Here is a 19960-nt window from a genome sequence, read left to right as displayed (position 1 = left end):
TACACTCTACCGTCATGTAGATCTAAAAGGAACAAATTAAAAACAAGAAAGCTGAATTTGAAAAGAGTTTTAAAAAATAAAAAAAGTGTGAGAGTGGTGTAAGGTGGCAAGTGCTGACAGTCACAGCTACTCTGGAAGCTGAGAAGGGATCACTTGAGCCCAGGAATTGGAGACCAACCTAGGCAACACAGCAAGACACTGTGTCAAGACAAAAATGTATGGAGGACTGGGGGTGTAGTTCAGTAGTAGAGCACTTCCCTAGCATGTGCAAGGCCCTCAGTTCCACCTCCAACACTGCAAATGAAAAACTATGGAGATGAATAATACAATAAACACTGTAAACTAGGCTATCAAATGATAAGAATATAGTGGATAGGACAAGGAATTATACTTTCTTTACAAATGTATATGAACCACTCACAATTTTTATATATATATATATATATATATATATATATATATATATATATATATACACACACATATATATATATAGTTGTAGATGGACATAATTCATTTATTCATTTATCTTTATGTGGTGCTGATGATCAAACCCAGGGCCTCACACATGCTAGGTGAGCACTCTACCACTGAGCCACAACCTCAGCCCCACCACTCATAATTATTATTTATGTAGTTGGAAATAAAACACTTGGTAAATAAAAAAAGAATCTCTACTATAGTCACAGGACACACTATAGTAAACTTAGAAATAAACAGTAAATATAAAATTAGAGCTCATTAACTGTCTGGGAATTAAAAATATTCTCCTGACAGCTGGCTTATAAAAGAAATTTAGAGGATATGGAATATGATGGGAGAAATGAATAAAATGTAGCTATGCATGTTAAAAATGTATGGAAATGCCTGTAATCCCAGCGGCTCAGGAGGATGAGACATGAGGATTGCGAGTTCAAAGCCAGCCTCAGCAAAAGTGAGGCACTAAGCAACTCAGTGAGACTCTGTCTCCAAATAAAATATAAAATAGGGCTGGGGGTGTGGCTCAGTGGGTGAGTGCCCTGAGTACCCTTCCCCCAAAATGTACGGAAATTCAAAATGAACCTGGAACATCTAGAAATGGAGCAAAGAAGTGCTCAAAAAGCAAAATTAAGGGTGTGTCAAAGGGATATAAGAGCAATCTGAAAAACTTGTAATAGCTAAAGATGGAAGGAACAATTTAAGCAATAAGATAATAATATAATATTATATTATAATCCAATATTATATCCAAAGTATGGATTAGAATACAAATAATTATAATGTTATATTGAGTTTATGGTTTATCATAAACAATATTATCATAGTATTATTATAATATAAATGATGTATTATTAATGTTATAATAAATATGCTTTTTGTAAATAACACCATGATTTTATTACTTATTCATATTATTATATAATTTAATTATAATATAGTCATAAATTATTATAAAATTAATTATATTATAGTCATATCATTTATATCATATATTATATTGTTATAATTATCATATATTATAGCATGTTATAATATTGTTATAACAATACATTAAATTACTTTCTATATAATTTAATGTTAGAATAAAATAATGTTGTTATAATATGAATCTATGTTGATATAAATTATTAAATAAATGAATAAATTGTGGCTAAGGGACAAGTCTTCTTTACAGATGAATTACAAATATATACGGCTAGTTTCCCCTCCAGGAGGTGGAGCTTAATCCCCTCTTCACCCTCAAGTATGGGCTAGGCTTAGCAGCCCAATTTCAAATATCAGAGTGTGGGAAGGGGAAATTGGGAAATTGTAACTTTATAGGGGAGAAGCCAGGAAAACACAACTTTAACACAGCAATCAAGGTTGATATCACAAGTGATAGGTCATGTTGCTGTCTCATGGTGAGAAGGGCACTTCACCAATTTTCCAATCCCATAAACTCAGTTATGAGACCAATTATGATGAAAACATGAGAGATGCCCAAATTGAGGAATATTTTACAAAATACCTGAGTAGAACTCTTCAAAATCAGGAAAACAGAGAAAGACTAAGAAACTCTTACAGACCAGAGGGACTAAAGAAACATGACAAATACATACAATTTGTATCCTGAGTTGCATCCTGGAAGAGAAAAAGGATATTAGGAAGATCTGGTGAAATTTGAATAAAGTCTGGGGTTTAATCAATAATAATGAATCAATGTTGATATCTCAGTTTTGACAAATGTACCGTGGTTATATAAGGTATTAATATGCTGGGCATGGTGGTCCCCATCTGTAATCCCAGCTATTCAACAGGCTGAGGCAGGAGAATGGCAAGCTCAAGGCCAGCCTCAGCAATTTAGCAAGATGCTGTTTCAAAATAAAAATAAAAAGGGCTTAGAATATATCTCAGTGGCAGAGCATCCCTGGGTTTGATTCCCAGTACCTTTAAAAAATATGTTCATATTAGAGGAAATTGAGGAAGAAGAATACTGTAAATTTGTGTATCATCTTTGCAGGGTTTTTTGTAAATATAAAATTATTCTAAAATAAACAATTTATTTTAAAAATGCATAACTTGCTGCCAAATAAGTACCAAGAGAAAAACTCATTACTTAAATGTTTTATTTATAAGAAAAGAGGAAGGAACTGAGGGTGTAGCTCAGTGGTAAAGCACTTGCCTAGCATATGAGAGGCCCTGGGTTTCATCCCCAGTACTGCAAAAATAAGAGAAGGAGGAGGAGAAGGAGGAGGAGGAAAAGAAAAAGAATAATAAGATGATGGTGATTAATTATATCCCTACCTTAAAAGCTTAAAAGGTGAAAGTGCTAATTAATATATAACATATGATGCAATATTATATAATATTCAATAAATTCATGTATGTATTTATATGTTACTGGTCTCTTTCCATAAGCAAAGTTTTGTTTATGTTTTCATATACTTTATTGTTGGGAATAATTTCAGATTTATTGAAAAATTTTAAGGACAGTACAGAGAATTTCCATGTGCCTCACAATTTCCCCCATCTTTAACATATTACATTTTTATGATGTATTTGTTTCACTTAAAGATCCAATATTGATACATTATGAGCTATTCCTTTATTCAGGCTCACTTTTATGGCTCCAGGATCCCATCCAGGATACCACATTTCCTTTAGGTCTTATGTCTCCTTTGGCTCCTCTTGGCTGTAGTAATTTCTCAGACTTTCCTTGTTTTTTATGACCTTGACAATTTTTAAATTTTTTTTGTAGTTGTAGGTGAACAGCATGTCTTTATTTTATTTGTTTATTTTTATGTGGTGCTAAGAATCAAACCTAGTGTTTCACACATGCTAGGCAAGTGCTCTGTCACTGAGTTACAGTCCCAGCTCATGACCTTGACAATTTTAAAGAGTGCTGGTCAAGTACATTTGTAGAATGCCTTTCTTTTAGAATTTGGTTTTTATCACAATTAGACTAGGGCTATGGGTTTTAGAAAGGAAGCCCACAGAAGTAAAGGGCCATTTTTACCACATCATAGCTGGGATACATACTATCAACATGATGCATCACTGCTGATGTTGACCTTGATCACAGGCTGCAGTAGTGTTTATTAGGTTTCTCCACTGTAAAGTCACTCTTTCTCCCTGCTTTCCATACTGTACTCTGGAAAGAAGTCTCTATGCAGAGTCCACTTTAAGGAATTGGCAGTTAGTCTCCCCTCTTTGAAGATAGAACATCTAATAAATTATTGGAAATTCTTTTGCACTGAAGATTTGCCTCCAGCAAGTTTTTTTTTTTTTTTTTTGGTGAGGCTAGTGCTATGCTCATGCCTGTGATCCCAGCAACTTGAGAGGCTGAGGCAGGAGGATCCCAAGTTTAAGAACAAGCATCAGCAATTTGGCAAAAGTCTCAATAACTTAGTGAGACTCTGTCTAAAAAAAAAAGTGCTAAAGAGGTGGCTTATTGGCAAAGCACTTCTGGGTTCAACCTCCAGCACCAAAAGAAAAGAAAGAAATATAAGGGAACAGGAAACATATGGTAACTCCTGCCCTTTGACTAAACGGTTTCAAGATAGCAGGTTCCCCTTGTTAGAGTAGTGTCCCCTAAAATACATCTTGGCATAGAATGTTCTTGGGAAATGTCTTGGGGGAAATGTTCTTTGGTCAATAAGTTTGGGGAATACTATATGCTGTGGTTCGGATATGGTTTTTCCCCTCCAAAATTCATGTTAATATTTGATTTCCAATGTATCAGTATTGAAAAATGGTGGGATTTTTTTTTTTTTGGTACCAGGGATTGAATTCAGGGGCACTTACCACTGAGCAACATCCCCAATTATATTTTGTATTTTATTTAGAGACAGGATCTCACTGAGTTGCTTAGTGCATCACTTTTGCTGAGACTGGTTTTGAACTCAAAATCCTCCTGTCTCAGCCTCCTGAGCTGCTGGGATTACAGGTGTGTGCCACAATGCCCAGCCAGGTGGTGGGATCTTTATAAAGTGTCAAGTGCATTAAAGAGGATTAATGCCTTTCTTACAGGAATGGGTTAATTCTAGAAGGCATTAGGTACCTTGAGAGCAGGTTGTTATTAAAGCAAACCTACCCTTTGTGTTTTGTCTCTTTCTCATGTCCCTGTTTTCCCTTTCATGTTCTGCTATGAGTTGAAAAAAGGAATAAGAACCTTGCCAGTGTCATACTCTTGGACTTCACAGACTCTAGAACCATGAACCAAAGTAAACCTCTTTCCTTTATAAGTTACCCAGTCTTTTGTGTTTGGTTATAGCAATAGAAGAGACTAAGTGTATATAACTCTCTCCTCTTAGAAATTAACAGTGAACATTAATCCTACAGTAAAGAAACATGCTTAACATTGTTAACCCAGTGCCTTAAAAACTTAGTAGCACCAATAACTATCCTGGAAAATATGTTTAGGGAAACATCACTAGAGAAGTGAATAAAGACAAAAACTTTCCAAATCAAACTAGCTTAAATCCTCAAAGAAAAAGAACAATGGCTAGCCTCCAGAAGGAGATCTAGCAAGATTAAGAGAGGGTAAAAATAATGTTTTATTCATGTTGAAGATAGAGGGTATTAGTGTAGTAAAGGAATGGAAATCAGTGAGAAGTAACAAATTGAACAGGTGGTATCAGTCTGATGTCCCTGTGGGGACATCAATTGATTTTTCTCTTTTGAGTTTTTCAAGTACACATGGTTCCTCCTTCCCATGAGTAGATCCAAGAACATCATTGGGACCCCAAATTGTGGTACATAATTGGCAGTAATAATCAGCCATCCCCCAAGAAGTATTTCATTTACCTCTTTCTCTTGGATAGTTTCTACCACTTAATTATTGACATTTTAGCTCAAGGACGAATCATCTGTCTTCTTTCCACATAGTGACCCAAATACATAAGCTCTGATGACCAAATATACACCAGGGTGCCTGCTTCCTAGATAGACAGGCTCTTGGGTTGCACTCAGGTATTTTTGCACTTGATTTCATGACAAACCATATCTCAGCTCGTACTGGAGAAATATTGTCTCTGTAGGTTATAGCAAGTAACTCATTCTATGGGTTAGTCTAAAAATTTTGGAAAGATGTGGGAGCACATAGGAACTCAAAATGAAAAAGAAGTATAAGCGCACATAGACAGATCTTCATTACAAAAGCTATTTGAGGTTGCCTTCTTTAGTCAATGTCATGGCTAATATCTTTTGTATGCATCAATCCAAACTGGCAGGGAATCAAGTATTTTTTATTAAGTGTTTCTAAGTGTCTTATCCTCTCAAAATTCTCATTTTGATATTCATGTTTATTTTCCTCATGTTTTCTTCCATTCAAATATTTGGTTTGAAAACCCAATTTTTATAAGTCCCTCTTTCTAATATTCTTCTCCCTTGGTAAAATGCCAGAGTCCTAATCTGTTTCCTCCCAAACCATTGCTATAGCCATCTCTAAGTGGTCAGTTGTCAGCCCTCCACTTCTCACAATCAAGGATTCATTTTTTTTTTCATTTTTTTATCAGAACATTATGATTATACATGATAGTAGGAATCATTGTGACAAATGTAGACATGCATGTAACATAATTTGATCAAATCTGTTCCCCAGTACCTCCCCTTGTCCTCCTCCTTCTCCTTCCCCTAATACGCTTCCTCAATTCTGTCTTCCTTCTATTGTCATGAGGTCCCTTTTTTATTTCTTCCTCTCTAGTTTCCACATATGAGAGAAAACATATGATCCTTGACTTTCTGAGCCTGGTTTATTTCACTCAACATCATATTCTTCAGTTCCATCCATTTTACTGCAAATGATATAATTCCATTCTTCTTTATGGCTAAACAAAGCTCCATTGTGTATATACACCACATTATCTTTATCCATTCATTCATTGATGGATACCTAGGCTGGTTTCATAACTTGGTTATCATAAATTATACTGCTATAAACATGGATATGTATGTATTGCTATAATGCACTGGGTTTAATTCTTTTAGAAAAATACTAAGGAGTAGATTTCCATAGTGGCTGTTCTAATTTACAATCCCAAGGGATTTGTTCTTTGTTAGGATTTCAAATTATCACTTCTAAGCAACCAGATCCAAATCTAGAATTCTGGCTGCTCATTCAACTACATTAAATTTGAAAACAGTATAAAAGGGGTTTCCACACACAGGGACTGTGAGTGATGATTCTGCATTTATTGCTCTATTGACTCTTCCCCATAGTCCTGTCAGGCAGATATTCCTAATACAAGATTATCAGTGAGGAAACTTAAGCTCAGAGAAATCAAATAACTTTGCCTAACCATCTGTGGATTTTAGGATGAATGAATAGAAAATATGAGAAAAATGAAAGTTCAGATATGCCACCTCTCCCCACCACCATCCAGGTTAGCCTTTACAAACTGGTCAGATAGTAAATAGCCCTTACAGTGGGATATAAGAGGTGCTGAATAGGACTAATTGCCTTCAAAACATCTTTCCAAAGCCTTCCTCAGTCCCACTGCTCCTAAAGTACCTCTAAGTCCTCAATTCCTTGAGTTTCCTGAAGCATTCTAAAGTGGAAATATACCCAGGAGAAACAACAATAAACTGAATTACTGACATGTAATCATTTCTAAAATATTTATCAAGCACCATTTATTAAGCAAATGGGATGATACAATAACAACCACTTAGATTTGCTTAGCTCTGCAGATTTGCAGAGCCTCGCCATAATTTATAGAAGTAATTAAGGTTAAGATTGTGATCTTCATTTTACAGATGATGAAATTGTGGCTCAGAGAATTTGAATGACTCATCCAAGGTGACATACTTGATTCCCACTTTGAGAATCAGGGCTTAAATTTAGGTCTTCTTATCTTCTGTCACATATGCTTTCCATTTCTATCACAGTCATTCAAGGAGTTTATAAGTGGGAACTCAAGACAAACATACATGAAGATTTAAATAACAAGATAACAGTATAAGTAATGCCAGAGGATGTTAAAAATGCCAAATAACTGATTCAGACAATAATTACAATAGGAATGACTGGGAAGGTCACCACTGGTAAGATTCTGCAGAGAGGAATTAAAAAATGAAGTGAAACTTAAGCCTGACCTTGGAAACTGGGTAGGAAAAGGACAGCTGGAGAAGAAAGTGATGGAATTCTAGTATGAGGAAAGGATAAAACAAGGTAAGGAGGTGAGAAAGTGCAAGATATGTATGGAGAGAGAAATAAAAGATTGAGTTTACTATAAATGAGGAGATTGTAGTGAGGGAGAATGAGGAATAAGATTGGAAAAAAAACTCTTGAAAATATTTTTTCCTTTTTTTAATTGCTTCTTTTTAGTTGTATATGACAATAGGATTCATTTTGTCATAATTATGGAATATATTTTGTTCTAATATAATTTGTTGGAATAAAATTTGTTCTAATTCAGTCCCCAGAATTTCCCCTTTCCTTCTCCTCCTCGCTCTCACTTTCCCTTCCCTCTCTTCTACTAATTTTTCTGCTATTTACTTATAGTTTTTCTAAATTAGTGTCTTGTAGATGTACACGGTGGTGAGATGCACCATGGTATATTTATGTATGTACAAGGAAGTTAGGTCAGATTCATTCCACTGTCTTTCCTTATCCCATTTCTCCTCCCTTCCCTTCATTCCCCTTTGTCTACTCCATCGATCTTTAAGGATGTTGATAATAGGAAACTAAGAAATAGTTTTGAGTAAGAGAGTGAAATGCTGAAAGTAGTGTTCAAGCAGATTGATCTGGCAATATATGTTGCATAGCATACATTTGTATAGAAAGAGACTGGAGATAAGGACCAGTTAGAAACCTATGACATTCAGTCAGGGAGAAGGAAATAAGAGCCAGTATCAGAAAGGTGGCACTGTAACCATAAAAGAAGGTCAACAGCGACAGGCAAACTAAAGAAAACAATGTCAGAATCTGGTGAGATAAGGACAGAGAAGAATGGGGGTTGCCTGGGAGTTTTTCTAGTTTAGGTGACTGGAAGAAAGAAGATGCTATGAGCAGAAATAAGCAAGACAGGTAGGAGAACTGATTCAGGTAGTTTCATTCCTGATATCTTGGGTTAGAAGTAACAATGAAAGAAACAATGAAGTAACAATGAAGTAACAATGAAAGTGAAACTGCCCAGTGGGCCACTAAAGATGTAGAGGGGAATCTTGGGAGGAAGGTTGGGTTTAAAACTGAGTTGGCATGTTGGAATGAAAGGAGCCCTGGGAATCAAAATATCTGGGGTCTAGTCTCTGCCCTGCCATTAACTTAGTAAGTCAGGGGCAAGTCATCTCCCTGATTCTGTTTCCGCAACTGGAAAGTAGGCCCTATGTGATCTCTGAGGCATTCTCAAGGCCTATGAGTGAACTGAATTTCATTCACCTACATATACTTTCTCCTCAAGAGAAAATCAACAATATGGTGGGGTTAAGGCATTAAAACATCCCCAAATGCACTGGGTATGGTGATATATATCATAATCCCAGTTAATCAGGAGGCTGAGGCAATAGGATCACAAGTTTTAGGCCAGCTTGGGCAGCTTAGTGAGACTTTGTTCCAAAATGGAGAAAAAACAAAAAAGATCAGGGATATAACTCAGTGGTAAAGCATCCCTGGGTTCAATCCCCAGTACAAAAAAAATTCTATGACTCTGTGGCAGATTTCTATTCACTTAGGTACTAAAGGAGAAAGAGGTGCCAGCAAAGGAGATAGAGAGGAAGTAATCTGAGAAAGAAAAGCAGTAGGAAACAGACTGTAATTTGAAGGGCTAAAAGAAGAAACTAAAATTAAAATCACAATAAATGGGATAATATTCATATCAAATATGACAAAGGGTTAACCTGTATACTAAATAAAGACTGCATATAGATATAAGAATACCACTAAGATGTCAATTGTACAAGGATACAAATAGTAAACATAAGGGAAAGTGTTCAAGCCCATGAGTAATCAAAGAAATAAAAATCAACAAATTAATTTTAACCATCCAAAAAGATTTCTTATAAAGTCTGATGCTAGAGTTGCAAGGGAGCCACACTCATATATCATCATAATATTGAAAATTTGTGCAGTCGTTTTGAAAATCATGATCCATAAAAACAATCACACTCTTTGGAATGGTAATCCCACTCCTGGGAACTTGTCCTAGAGACAGAATGATGAAGAAGAAAAAAAAGCCACACACATTAAGATGTTCAAAGCATAGAAAATTTGAGTTGCCTAAATGTCCCATAATAAAGGAATAGCCAAATAAAATATAATTTATAGAAGGAGATAATTTTATGTAGCCATTGAAATGATAAAATATGAAATATATACTAATAGGGAGATATTTATAATGAACAGTTTTTTTTTAAAGAGAGAGAGAATTTTTTAATATTTATTTTTTTAGTTTTCAGCAGACACAACATCTTTGTTTTTTGTATGTGGTGCTGAGGATTGAACCCGGGCCGCACGCATGCCAGGCGAGCGTGCTACCATTTGAGCCACATCCCCAGCCCCAATGAACAGGTTCTAAAAGCATAATTTTAAGTGATATGTACATTAGGATTAGACTTCTATAATATATGCATATGTATTCAAACTGATAAAGTATGGAACATGGAAAAATGAAAATGATTGTCTAGGGTTTGAAAGTACAGGTGAATATCTTCTCTCAAAATTTAATATTGTTACAGTGAGAGTTTTAAGTGTTTTTTTTAATTTAAAAAAATTGTATGCAGGACATGCAGGAGAGTCAAGTGAAGTATAGAGGTCAAAGAGGACAAAGGTAGAGAAAAGATCATTAAGGGTCTTGCTTAAGAGGTAATGTATATTCTTCTAAGTAGGAAGGAAACCAGATTCAGAGAACTAAGGAGTGATTTTGTGGTGCAGAAAGAGGCATTATGGTACTCTTTCTAGAAATGTGGCAGTGAGTCACATGCAGTAGCACACACCTGTAATTCAGCAACTCAGGAGGCTGAGGCAGGAGGATCACCAAGTTCAAAGCCAGTCTGGGCAACTTAGTGAAATCCCATATCAAAAACAAAAAAGATCTGTAGATATAGCTTAGGTTTAGAGCACCCCTGGGGGTTCAATCCTCAATACCATAAAGAAAAGAAATGTAGTAAGGAAATGAATAAAGATGACTAGAGTGGTAGATAAAACAGATAGCAAGGAAAATATACTAATGGTATGCCTTTCTTTTTTGGAGGAGGTGGTTTTTAAAATGATATGAAATTATTGGTGGAAGAGACTGACAATGATAAAGAGGGATAAAGGAACATGAAAAGGATTCCCTTTTATTCTGGGACATCAGGGAAAGAAAGGGAGAAAGGCAAGGTGAATGTAGAAACAGTTATTGTGAATGAAGAAGGAAGAAGTTGAGGTGTTAGATCTTCTCAATTTTGCAAGAGAAGAGTAGAATGGAATTGACCTTGAGAAGGTAGAAAATACAAGTTGCTATGGAATATTTGCTAGAAATGCAGCAGGCTGAGAGGAATAAGGGCTTAAGAGAAGTTCCAGAACATGAAGTTTTAGTAGGTCAAACCAGCCTTTTACTCTCACTTCATCTGCAATTTCCTCCAATCCTAGAAAAGAGTTCAGTTCAAGGTGAAAATCAAGGTATTTAACTAAAGCTAGAGTGCAAGGGGAGGCAGCTCTAAAGGAGCAGACCAACATAAAGTCCAGACAGTTAGTCTTGATTAAGCAAATAGGAGTTAAAGAGACTGAGGAAATTTAGGAGGCTGAATCAATTACAATAAAGAGACATCTTTACTGAGTGGGGCTGGTGGATAGGGTAGGTAATAGGCAAGGAGGTTGTGACTATAGGTGTAAAAGAAAGTGTTCAGATAAGCAACAGTCTAGGCATCAGCCATGAGACTGGAAGACTGGTAAGAAGTGGATAAGGCCAGTCCATTTACTCCTAATGGAAGGGATCCTGGGTATCAGGGTCTGTATACCTAAGGAGACAGAGGAGGCTCCTCAAAGAATGGAAAAGGGGAACAGAGGGCATTGAATCATTTTTTTTTCCCTACAGTCCAGCCCCTACTCTCTTAGAGAGGTAGGGGGAGATCCCTCAGAAGCCAATAACAATTTGGTATTGCTAGACAAGTAAGAGATCAGACACAGGTCAGCAAGGATGGATAAAAGAAAGGCAAAGCTGGGGTCTGACTCAGGAGACCAAATAAGCTAGAAGGTGATTTCAGAGGGAGGGTGCATGAAAAATGTGAGCTCACTCTTCTCACAGAAATTTATTTCCCAAGGCTAAGAGGTTAGCTTCCCAAGTTCCATAATCCCACCCAATCCTATAAACCTGTAAATGCTAAGACTGCACTTGGGGAGGGGAGGAGTGAATGGGTGAGAAACTCTGAGGGGATCCATACCAGTCCCCGTGCCCGGCCCTGACCTCAAAGTCCTAAAGCCTGATCTGAAAGAATTGAGGGCAGATTTATCATTTGTCTGGGGCAGGAGCTAGAGAAAGCAGAGAGACAAAGTGAAGAACTGGCTCTGGATATCAAAGCCTGTCACTACCTCATCTTCTGTACAAACCTGCTCTGCCCCTTAGTGCTGGAATTTATAGATTCACATAGATGTGAGAGCTCCCCCTCTCTGTCTGAAACATCCATTCTCCCTTTCATTAAGTACAAGAGAGCTATCAAATACATTCTGAGCAAACAATATAAAGGAGATCCAATCCCCATTCCAGTTCCAAAGACTGTTATCAACTTGGGCCTTGCCCCTTGAGGTTCCTCAGGGTCCCTACCCCATGGCCGGGATCTACTTCATGACTACCTACCAGTTCAATAGTGCCAGGCAGGCCTCTTGCTGCATGTGGGGCCCTGGTATGCAGGCTGCCTGGGGTTGCACCCTATTTTGGCACCTTGGTAGGCAAGACCATCCTGTCTTCAAGGGGAAACCAGGAAGTGGGTGTGGTTGCTACACATGGCACATATGGCATCTGTGATATGCCAGTGTCCATACTTCCTGACTCTGGCTATCATCATGAGATAAATCAGGCCGATCTTTAGATTACCCCACCATCTCCACCCTCTAGTTGAAGGCTCTAGTCTGGCTGGAGAAATGCATGCTGTGGGAGGACATGGGGAAAAAAGATCTGGGGAAGCCTTGCAGAATCAAGAAACAGGACCAATGAGCCCAGGAAGGGACAGAAATAAAGAAAAAGAAGTACAGGCAGAGGAGCAACTGCTACTATCTTTAGCTAAAAAGGAGAGGGCAATTGCAGCTCCTTATAAACTGTCACTTAGGGGTTCCCTCACCTCTGCCCTGCACTCACCCCCTTTTGTCTCACTTCCCAGCTTCCGTTGTTACAATCACTCTGCTCTGAGGAGAGGGCAGCTGCTGTCCTGTGGGTGGATGCCCACCTGCAACTGCTATTCTCACGCAGAGATACCAGTGCCAAGGAGGAGGCAGCTCTGGGGGGCTGGGGTCTGCCACCACTACAGAGCTGCCAAAACTGGCGCCGATACTTGTCTCCAGTAAGCAGGTAGAGCACAGGATCTAGGCAGCTATTAGCACTGGCCAGGGGTCGAGTCACTTTGTAGACTACGTTGACAATGTTCAATACCTGGCAGTCAGCTTCAAACAGCCTTGCCAGGTAATAAATTGTACGAGTGATGTGGAAAGGCACAAAGCAGACTGTGAAGACCGTCAGCACCACAGTGATGGTGCGGAGAGAACGGAGACGAGAAGACGAGTGTGCAGCCCCAGGCAAGGGCCGATACAGGCGCCGGGCCATGAGCCCATAGCAAACCAAAGTGACCAGGCAGGGCAAGCCAAAGAGCAGCCCCATGACTGCTGAACTGAAATGAACATAGTGATCAAATTCCTCAGGTCGAGTGGTGTCATGGCACAGGATGGTGGTCCCCCTGATGCTAGTTGTGACAAAAAATAGGTTGGGCACGAGGCAGCCAGCTACCACCAACCAAACTGCCAGGCAGATGAGGCCTGCGAAACGAGGGCGGCCCCAACGTAGTGCCTGCAGTGGGTGGCAGATGCCCAGGTAGCGGTGCACACTGATGCAGGTAAGGAACAGCACACTGCAGTAGAGGTTCCAGTAGAAGAGAAAGCGGATGAACTTGCAAAACCCAGTGCCAAAAGGCCAGTGGTTGCGGGCTGCATAATAGTAGACGAGGGTGGGCAGCGACAGCACATACAAGGTGTCTGACAATGCCAAGTGGAACATGTAGGTAGCCGTTGCATCCCAGGGTCGTAGGCGGAAAAGGAAGAGCCAGAGGGTTGGGGCATTGAGGCCCAGGCCCAGCACAAAGACAACTGCATAGCTCACAGGTAGCAGAATGAACTTGAACTCCTCATCAAACCAGCAATCCAGCTCCATCTCATCATCTCCAGGACCTGGGCTTGGGCCTAGAGATCTGAACAACGAGGACTCTGTTCTGGCCATGGCCCCCCTAGAGGTAGAGAGAGCGGAAATGAGAGTAGCTGTATTTCCTTGGTCTCCCAGTCCTGACCTGGGGGAAAAAAGGTAGAAAACAGATTGTGTACATGTAAGAATATGTAACAACAAATGCCATCATTATGTAAAACTAATGCACCAGTAAAAAAATGTGGAAATGGGGGGAAAAGCAGAGGATAGGGAGAATACTGGTTGAAGCACTGGGAAGAACTGGGGGGCATGCATCCAGGTGCAACTCAGACCAGTCCAGCCCCTCTGGGAGCTTTCATGGTCCATCCCAGGGAGTGGTGAGCAGCAGGCAGTGCAGGGACTCAGCTCAGTAGGGCAGTCAGTGGGCTTGGATTGTTCTTACTTTGCAACTGACTCTGTCTTACAGAGCTTGGCTAGCTGAAAAGGATGGAAGCCAACTAGTACTATCCAAAGTGGGAAGATGCCCAAGCCCAAATTGTCTCATAACTCATCATCACAGCTGTGTCCCAGTGAAGAGAGGCATCACTCCCCACAGTGGCTTTACCTCTCCTCTTGCCCTGGTTCCAGTTCTCTATATTCTCTTTGCCTCTGATACCTCCGCCCAACACCTGCCTGCAGCCCAAGAGCTCCATCGCCACCCTTGCACAAGAACTTTGGTAAATCTCCTACCTGTTCCCCTTGAAGTTGAGCCCAGCTGACTCTGTCACCCTTCCCCCTTGGTAGACAGAGGGCATATCCAAGGGGGTGGGGCTCAAGGTGGAGCCTGACTCTCCTCCTGTCCCATTCTGGAACATTGTCAGAGATAGAAAGGCCCTTAAAGATTTATCTAGTCCAACCCACTCAGCATACAGATTGGGAAACTGGGGCCCAACAAGATTACTATTTAACAGCTTTGAAATGATTGTGGGTGCGAGCACACAAGGAAATATCCAAGTTTGCAGATGAGAAAGAAGCCAGGCCACTAGAGATAACTAAATTACAGGAAGATCATATAAGTTTGTGGAAGTGAGTAGCAACATGGGACAAGAATTTTAACATGGGAACTGCAAGACAACAGGTTGAAAGATTTTAGAAAACTGAAACTACTGATATATATCTTAACTCCATATGAATATAATTATACAAATGTTTGTATAGCCTTACTATGTCTGAGCACTGTTCTAAGGACTTCATACTTATTAATGACCTCACAGGCTCTCTGTTGTAGGTTCTATTATTGTCCCTACTTTGCAAGGGAGAAAACTAAGGTGTAGATAGTTTAAGAATTATGCTAATTAGTGGTAAAATCAAGATTTGAGCCTTTGGATGAGACTCTACTATCCATGACATAATTGCTATCCTTATTTGCCCCTCTAAGCTACTACTGGTCATGATCTGGGAGAGTATCAGCAAATTTTTACTGAGAGCTTTCTATGTGCCTGGTTCAGTTATAGACACTGGTAGTTCACTAGGAGAAAATAAAACAGACAATAACACCCAACTTAATGTGCTTACATGTTACTGGGGGGGGCAATAAAATTAAAACATAAAATATATAGATTGCAATCATCATTGTAGAGAAAAATAAAGGAGCGAGGGGCTATAGGAAAGGAAAAGAGGAAGAGAGAATTGCATTGCTGTTTTAAATATTGGAGTGACTTGAATAAACACCAGGTGCTGTGAGGAAGGTGAAATGTAGAAGATGAGGTCAGAGTTTGGCAGGGACTAGATCATGAAGGTCCTTGGAAGCCATTATTATAACTCTTTGTCTTTTACTGAGAGAATGGAAAACCATTAAGGGTTTAGAGGAGGAAATCGCTATGTCCTTGCTTACATGGTAGAAGGCTCACTGGCCAGCTCTATGTCAAGAATAGACAGCAGGGCTGGGGGCACAGGCAAGACCAGGCAAGAGGCTGTTGGCAATAGAGATGATGGTAACTCAGACCAGATCGGCAGAGGTGGTGAGAAGTGGTCAGATTCTGGATGCACTGTGAAAGTAGAGACAAGATTTACTGATGAGGGGTGTGAGAGAAAAAAAAAGAATGACGAATAACTCCAATGTTTCTGGCCTGAGCAATTGGAAGAATGGAAGTCCTCTTGACAGTTGTAGTAAGGCTGTGAGAAAAGCAATTTTGGAGAAAGAGGGGTAATTCATTTTTCATCTTTTAAGTTTGAGAGACCTATGGCACAGGTAAGAGGAAGTGGCAAGGAGGCAGTTCATGCCTCCCTATAGGTGCTAGCCAATAAATTTCCCTTACATACTCCACCCCTTCCTCCACAGTGCCTTATCACTCTTCATCACTCTCAGAGACCCTGGTCTGAATGCAGTGGAAAAGGCATAGAGAGAAGCCTAGATTATTGAGAGCCTAATGCCAAGGAACACTGAATTGTCAGAAGCTGTGGTTCTGGGGCTCCTGAAGCTAACTAAGGCTTCATTAAGTATGGTTGTCTCAGGCACCCTTGCAAACTGAGTCTGGAGAACTCTGAAGAAGAGGTGGGCAGTGATCTTGGGGAGGGGTGAGTAGGCTGGAGCAGAAGCCACTGTGAATGCAGCTGGAATGTAATGAAGACTCTGAACCTGATTCTCAGGTCCTAAGAATGTTGTCCAGCTGGATCCTCAGTGAGAGGAGGAGACAGGCCTGAAAAAGAGGCTCTAGAATCTGGATGGGGAAAACCTGGAGATCCTGCCCTGTGGCAGGGTAGCACATGGGATAAAATGTAGGAGTGATCCAGGTGAGGTGGCACATGCCTATAATCCCAGCAACTCACAAGGCTGAGGCAAGAGGATTGCATGTTTGAGGCTAGCCTCAGCAATTGACACTGCCTCAAAAGAAAATCCCCAAAGGCCTTGCATGTAGCTCAGTGGTAGAGTACCCCTGGGTTTCATCCCGACTACAAACAAACAAACAAACAAAAGTAGGAGTGGAAGAACAGTCATATCCTGAATTCTGGACAGCTAACTGCTGTGATACTGCATTAAAAGCTCAGGTTTTCGAGCTAGAAAGACTTGAGTTCAAATCCTTGTTCTGGCTGGGTGTAGTGGCACACAACTATAATTCCAGCAGCTTGGGAAGCTGAGGCAGGAGGACTGTGAGTTCAAAGCCAGCTTGAGCAATTTAGGGAGGCACTAAGCAACTCAGTGATACCCTGTCTCTAAATAAAAATATTTTAAAAAGGGCTGGGGATGTGGCTCAGTGGTTGAGTATCCCTGGGTTCAATCTCTGGTACAAAAAAAAATCTTTGTTCTGCTTATTAGTTGTGTGACCATGAGCACCGCTTTGTAACTTAGTTTCTTCACCAGTGAATTGGGGATAATAATTTGAACCTTTTGGAGTTTTCAGAATATGAATTGGTTAATAGGTGTGGAAACACTTTGTAAGCCATAAAATGCCACAAATCCATAAGGCTTTTAAAATAGTATTTTGTTCCCAGGGTTGAATATGGCCTCTTCAGAGGAGATCAAGTCTGACTCAAGGCTTGGTGAACAGCCAAGAGGAAACACCAAACTAGAAAAGCCTCTGCCTGATCCAGCTTCCTGCTCCTACTTCTTTAGGCCTTCTTAGCTCTGCTACAGTTCCTTCACCTGATAGCTTTGTGAGTTTCTGCTTGTCCCTGGACACAGCTGCAGCAGCTGCTGCTGCTGCTGCCACCACTGCCGCCCAGTGGCTACTTTGGGAAAAGACCTCTCCCAATATTTCCCAACCGCCAGCCTGAGCTTCTACTGTCCTCACCTGAGGCAAAATGAATGCAGCGCTGCAGACCAGACTTGCTCTTTTCTCTGAAACTCTTCTTTGGCTTCTGCGACTTTGCATTATTCTGTTTCTCCTATTCCTCTGGATGTTCCGTCTGACTTCTTCCCTGGCTCTATTTTGCCATGCTTTCCCCAAATGTGGCCCTTCTCTTAAGGGGATTCTTCTCCTCTCCTCCCTTCCCTTTCACCACCTCTGTTCCCTCTCTCCCCGCCTTGGAGGATCCACTCTCATGATTTCAACTATCACTTAGATGTTATCAATAATTCTAATGATCAAGAGACTACAACATATAGATCTCTCTCTGATCAAAATTTCTCATCTTGGGGCTGGGGTTGTGGCTCAGTGGTAGAGCACTTGCCTAGTATGTGTGAGGCACTGAGTTCAATTCTCAGCACTGCATATAAATTAATTAATTAAATAAATTTCCATAAACAACTAAAACGTTTTTTAAAATTTCTCTTTCTCTCACATTCTTATATTTGATTTCTACAGAGATTATGGCACACATGCCTAGAACTATACTCATTTGTGTTTTGTTCATTTGCTCCCAACCTTCCCACCCCCACACTGTATCCCAAGCTCTTTGAAGACATATACCTTTTCTTACCTCTTTCTCAAAGTTTTCCAGGTGTTTTAGATATTTTCCAAATTATATGTGCTGTTGTCCAAAAACTGCCTTCCAGTTCAGAGTTAAGAAAATAGAAGCTGGGTGCTGTGCCACTTCCTGTAATCCTAGTGACTTGAGAGGCTGATGCAGGAAGATCATAAGTTTAAGACTAGCCTCAGCAACTTAGTGAGACCCTGTATCAAGATAAAATTTGTTGGAGAGAGAGAGAGAGAGAGAGAGAGAGAGAGAGAGAGAGATGAATGGGCGGGCTGGGGATATGGCTCAGTGATAGAGTGCCCATGGGTCCAATTCCCAGTGCCACCTATTATAGTTTAGATATGTGGTGTCCTCCAAAAGCTCATGTGTGAGACAATGCCAAGAATGTTCAGAGGTGAAATGATTAGTTTATGAGAGGTATAACCTAATCAATGGCTGAGTCCACTGATATGGATTAACTGGGAGATAGGTTGTGGCTGGAGGAAGTAGGTCACTGGGGATCTGCCTTTAGAGTATATATTTTGTCCCTGATGAGCAGACCTCTCTCTACTTCCTGTTCCATGTCCTGAGATGCTTTCCTTTGCCATAATCTTCTGCAATGATGTTCTGCCACACCTTGAGCCCAGAGGTCTGGAGTCAGGCATCTATGGACTGAGACCTCTGAAACCGTGAGCCCCAAATAAACTTTCCCTCCTCTATGTTGTTCTTGTTAGGTCTTTTAATCATTGTGAGAAAAAAAAAGCTAACTAAAACACTGCCTAAATAAATAAATAACAAGAAAATAGGTACCCTGCACATAATTCAATAAATATCTGCTGGATGAATGAATGACTGTAGTTTGTTGAGTTGAATAGTTTCTACATCTATAATCTAAGATTCATATATGTTGTGTGCTCCAGTATATGTCGACTTGGGTGTTTGATATCCATTCCACTGACGTCTGGAATTTAGTATGTAGGACAAGTTTATTATAGTCTTTCCTTTGACAGAGAGAAATAAATGTGTGGATACCATTACTGCAGATACTCTTCCATTCTACTATTACTCCAATGTTTTTTTCCTTATAGTACTATCCCTCTTGGTCCCTCATATATCCATAAATGTCTTGATGACAACAGTTTGTCTGGAATGCATGTTATTTTACTTGGAAACCAAAGAAGGAAAGTGGGGAAAGACACATTTTCTAGCTCTTTCTCTAAGGTAACCTGCTGAGAGTATAAAACAAGATAGTCATTCAACCTTTATGGAAAAAAAGCAGTAATCTGAGGAAAAAAGGAATAAAGAAGGGGAGGTAAGTAATACACTGGGAAGAAATGCAGGCTTTGGAGTCAGACAATCCTAGGGTTGAATTCTGGCTCCCTTACCTACGAGCTGTGTGACTGTGAACAAGTCTTCCTGAACCTCCATTCCTTGTAGCAGAATGAGTATACTAGTAACTAGGTTGTTGCAAGGAGAAAATTAGGCAAGGCATTCCAGCACAGTGCCATGCAATTATCATTCTTGCCATTGTTAATAGGAATTAAAATATAGGTGGAGCTGGGGGCAACAGGAGCACACCTGTAATCCCAGGGACTCAGGAGACTGAGGCAGAAGAATCTCAAGTTCAAGGCTAGCCTTGGCAACTTAGCAAAATCCTGTCTCAATATAAAAAAATTTTTAAAAAGGGGGCTGGGGGTGTAGCTCAGTGGTAGTGTGCAACTGTGTTCAATCTCCAGTATTTTTAAAATGTGTGTGTATGTGTAGGTTGTGAGAGGCTTACCCCAGTTGAAAAACTAAGGGAACCT

At 39.9% G+C, this 19960-nt stretch overlaps 1 protein-coding gene across 1 annotated transcript; it reads right to left on the bottom strand.

Moving 5' to 3' along the window:
- Positions 1-12710: 12710 nt before the first annotated feature.
- On the bottom strand, positions 12711-13859 carry P2ry4 (pyrimidinergic receptor P2Y4). Its single transcript, XM_027935839.1, has one exon. The coding sequence runs from the start codon at positions 13857-13859 to the stop codon at positions 12711-12713; it is 1149 nt and encodes a 382-aa protein (XP_027791640.1).
- Positions 13860-19960: the final 6101 nt, after the last annotated feature.

This window comes from Marmota flaviventris, chromosome X (assembly GCF_047511675.1).
Source record: "Marmota flaviventris isolate mMarFla1 chromosome X, mMarFla1.hap1, whole genome shotgun sequence".
Lineage (NCBI taxonomy): Eukaryota > Metazoa > Chordata > Mammalia > Rodentia > Sciuridae > Marmota > Marmota flaviventris.
The sequence above is the reverse complement of the archived record's forward strand: the minus strand, read 5'-3'. Positions and strand labels throughout refer to the sequence as shown.